The sequence below is a fragment of the Acinonyx jubatus genome, chromosome C1 (genome assembly GCF_027475565.1).
Source record: "Acinonyx jubatus isolate Ajub_Pintada_27869175 chromosome C1, VMU_Ajub_asm_v1.0, whole genome shotgun sequence".
Taxonomy (NCBI): Eukaryota; Metazoa; Chordata; class Mammalia; order Carnivora; family Felidae; genus Acinonyx; species Acinonyx jubatus.
The window spans coordinates 33828509-33844019 of record NC_069381.1 but is presented as its reverse complement, the minus strand read 5'-3'; the positions used below and the strand labels follow the sequence as shown (position 1 = coordinate 33844019).

Sequence of the window (15511 nt, the reverse complement as noted above, 5' to 3'; positions counted from 1 at the left end):
CACGTGTGCCAAACACGTTCCCTCCTCAGAGCCATTGCCCTGCTGTTCCCTCTACCTGAAATGCTACTCCCCAGCCCTCTGCACACTCACTGGCCCCTCACAACCAAATGTCAACCTACTGACGCTGTTCCTTATTATACCTCTTCCATTCCCCTTATCCTGCTACATTTTTATCCACCACCCTTCTCCCATCTGAGATACTCTACTTATGCATTTCTGTAGGTCTTTCAACTACATGCAGCAAGAGGACAGGCACTGTTTTGTCTTGTTCACTTATATTTCCAGCACCTAAAGTTGGGACTGACATGTAAGAGATGCTCAATAGATATTTAAAGAATGATTAGCGAGGACACATGGGGGGCTCAGTTGGTTAAGCATCTAACTCTTGGTTTCGGCTCAGGTCATGATCTCATGGTTCATGAGTTCAAGCCCCATGTCAGGCTCTGTGCTGACAGTGTGGAGCCTGCTTGGGATTGTCTCCTCTCTCTCTCTTTCTCTCTCTCTCTCTCTCTGGCCCTCCCCTGCTCACTCACTCTCTCTCAAAATAAACTTTAAAAAATTAAAAAACTACAGAATGATTAGTGAAAATAATACTACATAGTACCCCATTTTCTCAAAGCATCAGCAGTCCATGGGTGCCAATTTAAGGATGTGCAATGTTAATGACAGTCCCCAAACCACCATCCTGGCTCCATAACAAAACTCCTGCTTCCCTGAGCCCTCTGGGCTCAGCACTACCTCACCCACCACCCCTCCAGAGTTTCTTCCTCACAATGACTATCTTCCCCCTTCCTGAGCTCCTAACCCACCTGACCACCTCTCATGCCCAGTGTAACATCTCTATGGAAAAGGAGAAGCCAACTGGCCAACAAGGCCTTTTCCATGACCCCAGATGGTAGTGACACGTTTGCTCCTCCAGACTGGTACTCCACTGTGCCCTTCACTACCATATTTCCCTGCACTGCTGACAAATCTTCATCACGGTCTCTTCTAGTAGCCTCTAACTTCCCCAACTACAGTCTGGTTTCTGACCAGAAGACCCCCCGACAACTCCTCAGTATGGGGCACCAACAAGCATCATACCAGACCTGCCTGCCCCAGAGCACACAGCTTCCTGATCCCCTCCACTGGCTTCTGTCTGCCCTTTCTCAGCTGCTTTCACTGGCTCGTCCTCTGCCATCTGCTCCTTACATTAGGAATCTCCAGAGTCCAGTTTCTAATGGCAACTGGAGTGAACTACCCTATTAAATGCAGGGAAGATCCAAATCTTCACCCTCATCGTTACAGCAGCTGTTTCCTGGTAGCTCCATCAGAATGCTCCAGCAATGACCTCAAGGTCATCCTCTTTTTCACCTCTCCCCCTTTCCCCTGGAAACCTGCCCTGCTCTGAATCAGTTCTGGTCACAGTTAATAGCATCACATTCTCATCCTCTCCATCTTCCAGGAGAGCCACCTGAGCCATCTTAACTTCACATTCCTTCACCCCTTCCCCACTAATCTCTCCAGGATGGTCAACAGACCCTGTCGATCCCACCCATCGTAGGATCCCACGTAAGATGTGACCCCAGAGCTCTGGCTACGTGTTCCCACTCCAGACCTCACTTCGCTCCCAGCCCAACCAGTCTCCCTGCCTCAAATTCTTATTCTTTGAGCCCCTGAATCCACCACCAGAATTAAGTGTTTCAAAATATGGTTCAAAATCCAAATTTTTGAGAAGTTCTCCTCATTTAGTGGAAGAGGGATCAAACTCCTGAGTAGGGCAGTCCAGGGCCTTCAGTGTCGGCTGCCATTTGTCTTTTGAGTATCACCCCTGCCATATTCCCAGAACATCTTCCATGTTCATTCTCCTGAGACTTGTTTGTTCAGCTTTTTTTTTTAATTTAGCTTGAGAGAAAGAGTTTGTGTGTGCGAATGGGGGAGGGGCAGAGAGACAGGGAAAGAGAATCCCAAGCAGGCTCTGTGCTGTCAGCTTGGGAGCCCAATGCAGGGCTCGATCTCATGAACTAGGAGATCATGACTTGGGCTGAAATCAAGAGTTGGACACTTAAGCAACTGAGCCAACTGAGCCACCCAAGTGCCCCTCATTCTACTTCTGAAGGCTTGAACACCCTCCCTCTCATAATTCCTACTTACTGTTTAAGTCCCACTTCAATATTTATTTATTTTTGACAGACAGACAGACAGACAGGCAGACAGACAGAATGCAAGCGGGAAAGGGACAGAGAGAGGGAAACACAGAATCCAAAGCAGGCTCCAGGCTCTGAGCTGTCAGCACAGAGCCCGACGTGGGACCCGAACTCACAAAAACCATGACATCATGACCTGAGCTGAAGTCGGATACCTAACCAACTGAGCCACCCAGGTGCCCACACCAAATGCCACCTTCCACCCAAACCCTTTCATAACTTGACATGTAATGTTCTCCAAGCTCCACTATTTAGAGAAGCACAAAAATCCCTACTGTACGGTAGTTAATGGTTAACTGTTCCGAGCTCTCTCCGTCCATTCGCAGTATCTGCATAGCTTCTGCTCTGCCCCAGACACGGTGGTAGGTGACAGGGACACTCATATTAATAACAGGACCCCTCAAGGAGAGGCAAACAGGTAAACATAATCACAAGGAATCAACCACAAGCCGTTTGGTGCCGGTGGATTAGGAAGCACAAGGCAGGCAGCAGAGATGGACGGGGGCCAGCCACCTCTGAATCCCTACCTATTAGCACTCTCCATAAAGGGTAAAGCTGCAGAAAATACGTGTTGACACAGGCAGAGAAAATGATCCCAGAAACAGTCAAGAGGATTCTAGAACGGCACCTTCCCTCACCTCCAAATTCGGAATCTTGTGCCGAAAGCAGGTAATGAAGACGACGAAAGGCCAGTCGTCCGGCTGCATCATCACTCCGGCAGCCTGGGCGCAGCTCACGTGGAAGGCAGTTGGACAGCGGCCATGGGAGCACTGCACACAGCAGCCGGCGGCTCTTTTCCTCCGCTTCTTACAGAAGACACATTTCTAGGACACAGGGGAAGCAAGCCAGTGATTCCAGGAACTAACGGTGTGGTGTCCTCCACTGCTCCCCTGCCTAAACGCACAGAGTCCAACGGGCAAAAGCCAACCTTCTTCCCCAAACAAGAGGGTACACACACCTCTTTTAACCTCTTATCTGAGGACACGTGTCCTCTTTTAACATTCAGTGGCTCATAAGCCCTGACCTAACCCAAGGGTAACAGATGACCACTGGGCCACATGGGGCACGTTATGTTCTCCTCCACTCAGAGACTTAGAATAGGACAAAGATGCAGTGTCTCCAAGCCCATCTCCTCTTCCTTACCAGTTTGAAGCGGGGCAGGGGTATTTTGCTCACGTCCACCGGACTTCTTTCAGCAATGTTGACAAACCTTGCTTCCAAAATTGCCACAGCACACGAGACGTGGACCCACCTGCCAAAAGGCAACGTGTACCTCAGTCACCTCTGCCTCCAAGGTCCTGTGGCCTCCTCACCAAATGTAACGATTCAAGAGTGGGTGGGCCTGCTGATAGTGCTTCCTCCTTCCTCCCCAGTCCAACACGGCCACTTACTTCCACCTACCTGCAAGGTCCCAGGACCCAGCAAGGAAGGAAACAGAGGTGTCTCCATACCAAGTATGAAAATGGGCCCCCACCACACCGCCCTGGGTTAGCACAGGGTTGCACTTCGTACACCGCTAACTCATTCACAATCTGTTGCAAAATAAGCGGAACCAGAACTAATGGAGTGGGGCAGGTTTCAGGGAGAAGGAGCAAATCAGAGAGTCCTATACAGTCCTCTTTTACCGCAGAAGCTGGGTGCTTCCTCAGATGTCTCCATCTGTGCCCCGTCTGCCCGTAGCCACAGCTCTACCTTCTAGGCCTCCTCCCAACCTTTCCCTTGGGCTGAGATGACCTCTGCCTCTGCTCCCTTCATCCACTGCACACTCATTTGTTAAGGTCTGGCCCAAGCCCCACTTGCTCTGACAGGTCTACTCAATGGATATCCTCAGAGAATTAAAGTTCCGGGCATTTTCAGAAACTGACACGCACCACGAAGAGAACAATTAAGATGCTGAAAGTTCTTAATGTGAGGCCAGGTGAAAACCTACGACAGACAGCGCGGGGCCCACACGGAAGCCGTCTGCGGTGCTGGCAGGGCCCCTATGCAAGTGGGAACAGATCTGTCTGGCGTGGCCCCACAGGGCAGAACTGGGATTGTGCGGTTACGGTGGGAGGCTCAAGCAGAGCCCTTTCCACTGCAAGTAAGGAAGAACTTTTAACAGCGCTCCCTCCCAACTGTGAGGGACACGATCACCTCAAGTCGTGGCAGCAAGTACCTTTAAAGGTTGGAAGCAGCAATCAGAAGAGCTGTCTATGTGGAACAGCCTGAAGGGGGTTCTCGTGCTGCAGGAGGCTCCGATCCCCACAGGACCTTAGCCGGAAGCAGGATATTCACCACTGGCTGCCTGCTGTGTTATCTCCTAGACAGCCAGGTTTTCCAGGGCAAAAACCTCATTCACCTCACATTTCTACCTCAGAACAAGTAAGCAAAGACCAGGTACAAAAAGCAACCTGACGGCTGCTATGCCCATACTTCTGTAGACTTGACTCCACAGCAGGTGGGTGAGGCTGAGCTCTCCAAGTCCCACTCTCCTCCCCAAGGACACACACGCTCGCTCAGACGCCAGGTCTGAGCCAGAGGGTGCATGCTCACGAGCCCACAGCCACGGCCACCTCTGCACCAGCCTGGCTGCAACAAGGTAACAGTCCTTGCAACAGGCCCTGAGCCTCTGCATCTCCTGTACAGGATCTCCACACCCTTGTGAGTCTGTCTTAGCTCCCCTGCAAGGAAGACATCACTGATACCCCTGCCTCGGAGAGGAAGGTGGAGTTGGAAAGGTGTAGGGCTGCTTGGCTCCCCTTGGCATCTCGTTTTTAAAATTAGTCTTGGAGATGCTATTGCACCTCCAACAACGTGCTTCCCAAACCCTCATCAGCCACTCTGATGAATAGCCACTGCCATCTTGGTGCCTCTGCACGCTGCTCCAGAACACTGCTCAGAAACTCACCTGTCATCATTGGCTCTCTGGAGGGCTCCCCCTCGTAATGAGCACAAACAGCAGTCCTGCCAAGAAGGGAGGGGGAGGAAGGAAGGGTGGTTACCACCAAGTCATTAACATCCAATCTGCTCTCTCCTTGGCCTCCTTTGGATAACTGGAGCCTCCACATAAGAAAGTGGCTTATCAGCAGGTGGGGCCTCGCCTACGCAGCCCATGTAAGCAGGACTCCCCTACAGGAAGACAGGGAGACCACCCGGGGCTAAAGTACACCACGTATTCCACTTGACTTAACATAATCCTCTTTGCCGTTACTGTTATCAACTGTAACCAGTGATACTCTGCTCAAACTGGAAGCGTTACAGGACTCTGCCTTGTATGTGGGGTACTGCTAGGTTCCGGGGCAGGGAGTGATGAAGACAAAGCTACAAAATGAACCACCTGAACCCCATTCTGATGGCCAAACCCAATGCATTCTTTAAAGGGGGTTATATCTTGTCCACAGGAGGACCTCTGCTTAGTCTGGACACAATGTAGCAAACACAGCTTCCAGACTCCATTCATGCCCTGCCACAGCTGGGCAGCAACCACACCGTCTGGGGAGATTTATTCTGACAGTATGCACTCTTTAACATCACTGTGTACCAGGCTCTGTACAGACTGCTGGGGACAGAAAGTCCACATGAAAAAGCCTGGCCCTGAGTGAATCCCGAGTCTCAGGGGGAAGACAGCAACACTGTGGACATACTCACCTCCTCCAGGGCATTGGCGGAACACCGAGAACACATCCAGTCTTCAGAAGCCTTTGCAGGGGGTACTCCATAGCAACCTAACAAGGACACCAAGATGAGCAGATTAAACCCAGAGGCCAGAGTCAGAATGCAGACCTGTGACTCTTTTTCACATACCATGAGTCTGAAGGCTGCGACCAAGTCTTACGGGAAAACCCCTGAATTCTAGGGTCAGGGTCCCCCAGGATTCACCCATACACTATGGCCCAAGGTCTCGAAAAGTCAGAGCCTGTAGGTCCACTGGTACAAACACCTAGGGAGCAGCAGGGACTACTAATCCCCTCCTGGCATCTACAGCCCAGAGAACAGCACAAGGTTGACCGTACAAGGACGCACCCAAAGTCAGTGAAACTCCCAACTCCATCAGCAGCAAACTCCCCAAGAACACAAGAGCAATCTTTGCACTCGGGACCTGGGGGCGCCACTGGGAGGCTGGAGGGAGGCCAACACGGGGCGAGACTTGCAGTGAGAAGGCTCAGGCCCTCTGGGTCAAGACGCAGACAAAAGCTGAGGCACTCACTGGCGTGGACCCGGACACTGCACTTCTTGCAGGAAACTAGAAGGCTGGTGCCGTCCTCCTCAAGGTAAGGGGTAGAAAGGTTGATGTCTGTGCTGCAGCCAGTCGAGGTGAAACACATTTCAGGAATCAATGGCTTGGTCCTCTGCTTCTGGGGGGCTAAATCTGGAGCGTTTCCACAGCTCTGACTAAGGCCTCCAAACTCCACCTAAGGAGAGACAGCAGTGCAGAATTCCCAGAATCCCGTGAACATGCGCCTGTGTCTCCGCTTCCACCTGCTCTGTCAGCAGAAAGCCGCCTCTCTTCCTGGTATGACTCTGTGGCTAAGGCTCTCGGGTGCACAGCCATTATCCCAGAGCTGCTAATTGAAGTTTCCTCTAATGACTCCAATTCAATTTCTCACAGAGGCATCAAACAAAGGACCCTGGGGACAACTAAGGAAAGGGAGCAAGGTAAGAGGCAACTGGGATTTCCATCTTCCCAAACCAAGTGGTAATAAAATGCACTGAGACGTTAGCGAGGCTGCTCTTGTGGGCTCCCTTATGCGCTGCACTGCACGGTGGCCTGTACCCAGGGAGAGGACCCAGAGCAGGTGCTCCTAATGGACCAGCACGGAATCCCTCCTGGGCCCCATGGCAGCACATGACCTGAGCAGCAGCACTGCCACACGGCTGGAGCCCCACCTGTGATTCCTGGCTCGGGTCCCTCCAGAAAGAATGCCAGAAAGAACATCCACATACTTCCCTTGGCAAACACCCTGACTGCAAATATTTGCTGGCTCTGTCTATGGATGGCACCATCACCACCATTTCAAGGACAGGGCCCAAAACATGTCACCCCTAAGCATGTGCCCCTCCTGAAACCCTGGGGCCCTCTCAGTGGACCTGCTGACAGTGCACCCAGTCCGTTCACTTGTCTCGCAGGCCAAGGGTACACACACTTCAGTTTTGCTTTTTCGTCAGTGGAAAGAAGTACTGAGCTGCTAATCCAAAGTATGTTGGCCTGAGGTTCCATTCTTTGGCAGGCGTGAATCTGTGGCTGTGCCAGCTCAGTGTAGCCATGCCACCTTAACCAACAGAGGACTGGTTATCCACATGCCGCCCTGTGCAGGTCCCAGGTGAACCTCAGCTGCTCACCCGGCACGTGCCCCTGTAGATGCATTCCCGACCTTCCAGAGCTGAACCCGAAGACTACCATCAAGTGCCCCAGGAGGGGGAGGGGCACAGACAAGCTCAGCTCCAGTGCTTCCCCCACCACTTCCTCCCGCGGTCCCTCCCCTACTTCCTTCTGGGTACTGCCAGTACCCACGGTGGCAATGAGAAAGGAAGACACAACACTGGAGAATCTGGCAGACTGTCCTAAAGAAAGGCACAGTGCTCCATACTGGCCAGGAGGAAAAACCACCTGGAAGGAATCATCACTGCCTAGAATAATAACAAAAGAGCAAGATTCCTCTGCAAACAATGTGAGTGCCACAGGGTGCAGGGAAACCCACCAAGTCAAGGCTAAGCCACACTCCAGCTCTTCTGCAAACCACTGTCAAGTGAAAAGCCCCATTGCTAGATTATCTGCCTGGCCAGAGTAGCCTGGCCAGCACTCAGATGGGGCACTGAACACCAGAAGAACGCACCTTTCCCAAGATGACCAGTGACAAGCTATGTACCCACAACTAAACCCCACCTCCCTCTGGACTGCAGGTCCTAGGTAAACAAAGGACGAAGTGGACTTACCTGATGGTAAGTCTGAAAGATCATACAGACAGCGCAGTGAGGGGCCTGCTGGGCCATGGTCTCATTGAATTCCTTCTCGGCCTCAAAGTTCGGGGGTCGGTTCTGCCATAGTTGGCTCAGGGGCTTAGCCCAGGCCTCTGTCTCCTCAGCCTCCTCCTCGGGGGTCGGCTGTTCAGAGGACTCTAAAGCAGGAAGCAGAACATGAGTCGGTACCAGTGCCACACATCTGTAGCTCTGCCTAGAAAGCAGATGAGCTCAGCCCAGACTTTTGGTCTCAGGTTTGGCCTAAAGCCAAGATCCTACAGATCATAAAGGCAAAGGGCAGAAGCAATTTCCAATAGACTCCTTCAGTACTTGGATGAAACTGCACAGTCCTGTCCGTAGCCCCCTCTCTGGCAGGAATTCAGACTTCTTGCCAGGAAGAAGTCCCTCTTCTTGCCCCAGGAGTTCAGCCCACTCTCCTCTCCCCTAACAACTGCCAGCATTCAACCCTTGTGCCCAAGGGCAGCACAGTACAACGGGGTCTTGCCAGAAACCATGTTACTTGCTGCCTCCAATATGTCAGCATATTGAGTCCTTATTTAAGAGTTTTGTCTTTAGTTACACTGAAGGGAAACAAGGGGAAACACACACACACACACACACACACACACACACACACACACACAAGGAAATAGCAAGCTTAATAATTTTTACATCATGTGCCTTAGGCAGAACTTTCTAGCTCCCTCTGGAAAGGCCAGTGGGATATCTGCCTTTCTGGACAGGGATCCCCAACCATCCTGGCTCTGTCTCAGAGAAAGGCAGAGTGTGTCCAAGACAAACCCTCTTTCCCAGCCAAAGGATGGAACACCTTGAGTCTAGACCAAGGCCTAGCACACAACGGCCTGCAGGCCAAATGCAATCCACTTGGGGAGCTTTTAAAAATGTAAAAACAAAAAAAATTTTTTTACATTTTTTTTAACTTTATTTATTTTGAGAGAGACAGAACAAGCAGGGGAGGGGCCGAGAGACGGGAACAGAGGATTTGAAGCAGAGGTGCTGACAGCAGAGAGCCCAGTGTAGGACTTGAACTCACGAACCTCGAGATCGTGACCCGAGACAAAGTCGGACGCTTAACCAACTGAGCCACCCAGGTGGCCCTGTTTTTACATTTTTATAGCACTCAGAGAAAGACAGTGGGATATGTGACAGAAGGTATAGCGCCTCTGCAGACCTCTGGTCTAGATGACAAATTTCTATCTATTCGTTACTCCAAACAGCAAAGCATAGGATTCATCCGGCCTCAGCACTGCTGAGGAAGGAAAATCCCCTCTGGCTGCCATCTTCCTGGAAGAAAGGGACACACTGCTGAATGGAAACAAAAACCTACACTCACAAAACAAGATGGAGGCAACAAAGGTACACACTTTCCAGGTCCCCCCTCAATCGGAAGGGCACAGCCCAATCAATCCCAATGGAAACAGGGTCAAGGAGGTAGCAAAACACATTAACTCGAGGATTATGGGTGAATGAAGGCAATCCTTGATAGAAGGAGCAACACATATCAAAATAAACAAATCCAGAGCTTTTCTCCAAATCCTCCCCCAAGTGACAGAAATATAAGAAGTTACATCTGGGATGTTCTTCTTTGACAACTGAGTCCCCAAAGCAGTCCATGTATGGATTTGGAGCACCTGACAGAGCAGCTCCACGCCAGCTCCACCACATTAGGCACCCCACGCCTGGCATCTAGCTATGTGTGACCGTCAGGAGGCCCCAGCTACAACCCCTCAAATGGTCTTGCTTTGACCAAGACAGAACTGTTTTGAGGAAGCCCTAGAGACTCAGGCAGAGCAGCCCATGCAACACTCCACGACATGCTTATTTATTTGTTCATTTCTGGCAACTGCAGCTCAGTGCAGATAAACAGTTACCTACTCTGCCTTCATAGTCCTGTTTAACCGAATGAGACCTGGCAGCTGCCTCATGTGGGACCTGAGTGAAGCGTACCGTAACGTAGGGAGGCCACTGCAGACAATTAAAATCAACCTCTATAAGCCACAGCCAGGTCCAGCAAGAGCAACGGTGCCAAACCAAAGCGGCTATTTTCGTTATCCTAACCAGAACAAGAGTGACCGACACAGACTAGAAGAAAAAGCAACAGGTACCCAATCAGAAAAAGAAGATTAATACAGTGATGTCTGCTGTTTTCAAAACCATAGGTGGCCCAAAATCACTTCACTTGTGAACACTGTAATGATGAGGAAAAATGTTCACCATGCTAAGTGAAAACCGCAGGAATTTTACAGTTTACATACATAAGACATCATGGAGACGTAACAGGTAAGATGTGTTCATTTTACCAAGTATTTTATGCCTCAACTGAAAAACAATTTGATGGCAGCGGGGGGGGGGGGGGGGGGGCGGGCGCGGGGGAGGTGGGTGCAGGGTGTGCATGCTTGACTAAAAGAAACTAAAGAAACAAAACTTTGAAATGGATGACTCTGGTTTGGTTTACAGGTTTAAAGGAAAAAAAGCTATAAAACATACTTTTGGGATAAGCAGGGAAAAATGAACATGGACTGAAGATAAGACAATATTACAAAACACTGCTTATTTTCCTAGGTGTGGTAAAAGTATCTGTATAGGAGAATCCTGAGCAAAGCACGTCACGGTGCACTTCGAGTGACTGGAGGGCTCCAGCTCGCTCTCAGATGAGACAGCAAGTGCGTGTACAGCAAGTTCATCAATGCCTGTGGAGACAGTGCCCACGGCAACATGGCAGCTGTCGGATACAGGAGGCGTGCACAGTGCTTTCCACAATGGAAATTTATCATAAAAAGTTGGGCGGCTGTATTTTATGATCTCAATTACACTATCATAAAAACATATACGCGGATATACTCTAATGACTGACTAGAAAAGTCAGAAGATTAACACATGAAGACGTGCAAGTGGTCACCTTTGCAGGGTAATTTTATTGTCCTCTTTATAACTTTGTTTGCTTTTCCAATTTTGTACAACCTATATTTAGAGGCTTCGGGGGTGGGGGGGTTGCAGGGGTAAATCCTGAAGCCAGGCTGTTGCTACCCAGAGAACCCAAGCCCCACGTGGGCCAGAGGAAGAGGACTTCCTAAGACTCTGAACTCAAGGTCTGGCCTACATTGAACTCAAGAGATTTTGATCTCAAGAGACTTTCCTCACCCAGTGTATCACGATCCTTCTACCAAGGAAAACAGTAGAGATGGGCACCGGCATCAGATCAGAAAGGGAACGTGGGGCTCACCTATGGAGCAAAGAGGCTGGTGTAACTCTGGATCTTCCCACACAGCCACTGGTGTCAGGAAGGACAGGGCAGGAAGGGCCCAGGCACCAGTGAAGAGTGACAAGGGACCTGCCAGAGACTCACCCATGCTCACGTTCCTGATCTCACTGCGCTGATGGCAGCAACTCCCTGAGCGCCAGCAACACACACAGTTCCCGGTTCTGCTCCACACCACTGTCCACTCCCCCCTGTCTCCTTCACAGGCTCCTCTTCCTGTCTTCCCACCCCAGTCTCTGCCCTCTCCAGAGTGGCCGCGTGTGCTCAAGGTAAAGATAGTGAACAGATGGCAGCGACCCTCATGGGGAGCACAGGGAAAGGCAAAGTTGCCGAATCACTAAGTTGTATACCTGGAAGTAACATTAATAGAGTGTCAACTGCACTGAAATAAAAATTTCTAATTATTTTTTAATGTTTATTAATTTTTGAGAGCGTATGTGAGCAGGGGAGAGGCAGTGAGAGGGACAGAGGATCCCAAGCAGAATCCTCGCTGACAGCTGAGAACCCAATGCAGGGCTCTGACTCACAAACCGAGATCATGACCTGAGCCGAAGTCAGACACTCAACTGAGTGAGCCACCCAGGCGCCCCTTTAATAAATTTTTTTTTTTTAACGTTTATTTATTTTTGGGACAGAGAGAGACAGAGCATGAACGGGGGATGGGCAGAGAGAGAGGGAGACACAGAATCGGAAGCAAGCTCCAGGCTCCGAGCCGTCAGCCCAGAGCCCGACGCGGGGCTCGAACTCAGACTGCGAGATCGTGACCTGAGCTGAAGTCGGACGCTTACCTGACTGAGCCACCCAGGCGCCCCAATAAATTTTTTAAAAAGGTATCAAATACCACCTCTGCTCACCCTCCTCTATGTTTCTCCACCAGTGGCCTCATGTACCCCAATAACATTACCAAACACCACCTCTGCTCAGCCTCAAGTTTACATCCTCCACAGACACTGAACATAGGTTTCCAAACCCAACCACAACCAGAAGTCAGGGAGGCACTGAACCCAGGCTTCTCCAGTCCCTACCAAGCTCACAGGTCTACAACCAACCCCAAATCCAGCTGGCTTTATCCTCCCAACACCTTCACTACATCCCTCCCCAACCCCAACCACCATCATCCTGCTTCAGACCCTCCCCTAGCTCTCAGAGACCATGGCAAAAGCCCATCTGTTGCCCTCAAAGCCACTCTCAATATGCAGTCACTTCTAATGTAAATCTGGCCACTTAAAACACGTCAAAAGCTCCTGAAGGCCCGCTAGAAAAAGGCACTCCCTCTTTAGCCTCCCCCCACCTCACTCCTGCCTGCCCCACACCTTGTCCTGGCCCTTTGAGCTGCTTCCTCTCAATCTATCCTCCAGCTCCCCCTCCCTAGATTAACATCTCCTTTCTTTAGATCTGTTTACCTGTCAGTTTGCCCCACTACCTTGTGAGCTTTTGGGGGGCATGGACATATCTTAGTTATCTTTGTAGCTACACATTCAGCATTGGGCTTGGTATCATTGAAAGAAATGCTATCCAGAAAAATCAGCCTGTACCTCCTAGTAAAGAAAGAGAAGAACCTACATGTGATCATCCTGTATTAGGCATATTCCAAGACACACAGACATAAAGAAATCTGACTATGAAGTAAGTAACAAATGAGATCCTGCCCTCTTTGTGGAGCATCTGGGAGAACTAAGCCACAGGCCCACCCCTGGCGCTCAGCCCTGCCTGCTGATGTCCTGTCAGAGCAAGTCCTAATGGGGTGAGTCACGTTCCCCTTCCTGGTTAAGAGAGAAAACACTTACCATCATCACTGACGCAATCCTGCAACACAAGCGGGTGATGGCGTGGGAGCTTGCTTAAGGGCTGACGACGGCCCTTGGACTTCTTATTCTCCTCCAGGGAAAACATGTATTCATCGGCCACCTGGGCAAACCAGAAGAGGAAATCAAATTGGTCTTGCCTCCACTTTGGGTCATAGCAGAAGTTAGTCTTACAATGAAAGCCAAGGGAAAAGACAGGCATAGAGACATAAATATAAAACCAAACCCAGAAAACACCTGTCTTAGGAAAAGCCAAAATGACAATACCATCCACACTAATTTAAACTAGGATTATGTAAAAATTTTAGGACAAAATTTGTGCCTAGGAAGCGTAGGTCCTGTTCTCAGAAGCAGCCTGAAACAAATGTACCAAAAATAAACACACTCTACAGGAGAGTCACGCCCCTCCCTTGAGCTCACTGTCATGAGATTATGTCTCTGAGAGCCCCAGAAAAACCAGGTGCCCCTCCTCTTGGACCAGAAGGCCAGCAGCACCTGTTACAAAGAGCCAGGCAGCCGGGCCATTGGACTTGAAAGCTAGAGGACATCCAAAGGGGTGAGGAACAGCTGACCCATTAAAGTAAAATAGGCCAGCTTCTCCTTATGTGCTGTCAGGCCCTCAGCTCTGACACTATTCATTCTTGAGTTAGTTTCCTCAGCAGACAGGACAGAGTGTGCATCTAAAACCCTAACGTAGCTACAAAAGCAAAAGTTGACAAAATTAATGCTGTGTTTACATAATATCAGAGCAAATGCAATTAGGTTTAAGATGTACAAGACTGAATCAGTAATAATACCATGAGAGTTTCTTTCCAGTGTATTTGAAACTTGTCATACTCTCAGATAAAGAATTTGACAAAGTACAACACACATTCATGATAACAACTCCCAAAACAGTAAGTTTATAGGGAACATACTTCAACATAATAAAGGCATTATATGAAAAACCCACAGCAAACATCATACTCAATGGAGAAAAACTGAGAGCCTTTCCCCTAAGATCAGGAACAAGATAGGGATGTCCACTTCCACTTCATTCAACATAGAACTGGAACTCCTAGTCACAGCACTCAGACAAGAAAAAGGAATACAAGGCATCCATATCAGTAAGGAAGAAGTTAAACTCTCACTATTTTCAGATGACATGACACTCTATATAGAAAACCCAAAAGACTCCACCAAGAAACTGCTAGAACTAATAAACGAATTCAGTAAGGTCACAGATACATCAACGTACAGAAATCTGTTGCATTTCTATACACCAATAATGAAGCAATAGAAAGAGAAATTAAGAAAACAATCCCATTTACAACTGCACCAAAAATAGTAAGATACGTAGGAATAAACCTAACCAAGGAGATGAAAAACTGTATTCTGGAAACTAGAAAATAGTGATGAAAGAAACTGAAGACATTCCAATGATTAAAGAAATGAAGACAGACATTCCAATGCTCATGAACTGGAAGAACAATTATTAAAATGTCTACACTATCCAAAGCAATCTACACATTTAATGCAATTCCTATCAAAATACCAACAGCATATTTCATAGAACTAGAAAAATCCTAAAATTCGTATGAACCCACAAAAAAACCTCGAATAGGCAAAGCAATCTTGGAAAAGAAAAGCAGGGGACGCCTGGGTGGCTCAGTGGGTTAAGTCATGATCTTTGCTTAGGTCATGATCTCACGGTTGGTGAGTTTGAGCTCTGCATCAGGCTCTCTGTCAGGGAGGAGCAAACTTCAGATCCTATCTCCCTCTCTCTCTCTCTCTCTCTCTCTCTCTGCCCCTCCCTTGAGCACAAGCTCAAGCTCAAGAGCACATGCTCTCTCAAAAATAAACATTAAAAAAAAAAAAAAAAAAAGGCAGGGATGCCTGGGTGGTTCAGTTGGTTGAGCTTCCAGCTCTTGGTTTTGGCTCAGGTCATGATCTCAGTTTGGGGAATCAAGCCTTGTGTTGGGCTCTGCATGCTCACGTGCTCTCTCACTCACAATGAATAAATAAACGTTAAAAAAAAAAAAGAAACCTGGAGGCATCACAATCCTAGATTTCAAGTTACATTACGAAGCCACAGTAATCAAAACAGTATGGTAATAGCACAAAAATAGACATAGATCAATGGAATGGAAAATCCAGAAATAAAACCACAACTGTATAGTCCATTAATCTTCAACAAAGCAGGAAAGAATATCCAATGGGAGAAAGATGATCTCTTCAACAAATGGTGTTGGGAAAACTGGACAGCAACATGTAGAAGAATAAAACTGGACCACCTTCTTATACCATACACAAAAGCAAAT

At 49.0% G+C, this 15511-nt stretch overlaps 1 protein-coding gene across 3 annotated transcripts in view; it reads right to left on the bottom strand.

Moving 5' to 3' along the window:
- Nucleotides 1-15511, bottom strand: part of KDM4A (lysine demethylase 4A) — a 46054-nt gene that overhangs the window by 5183 nt on the left and 25360 nt on the right. For 2 of the 3 annotated variants that reach the window (XM_015066813.3, XM_015066812.3), the window contains exons 12-18: nucleotides 13194-13314; nucleotides 8103-8284; nucleotides 6376-6580; nucleotides 5817-5893; nucleotides 5077-5132; nucleotides 3330-3438; nucleotides 2825-3010 (exon numbers count right to left, since the gene is read on the bottom strand). In XM_015066813.3, coding sequence (XP_014922299.1) covers nucleotides 2825-3010; nucleotides 3330-3438; nucleotides 5077-5132; nucleotides 5817-5893; nucleotides 6376-6580; nucleotides 8103-8284; nucleotides 13194-13314 — 936 coding nt within the window. The other variant, XM_053212860.1, reaches the window with a different exon arrangement.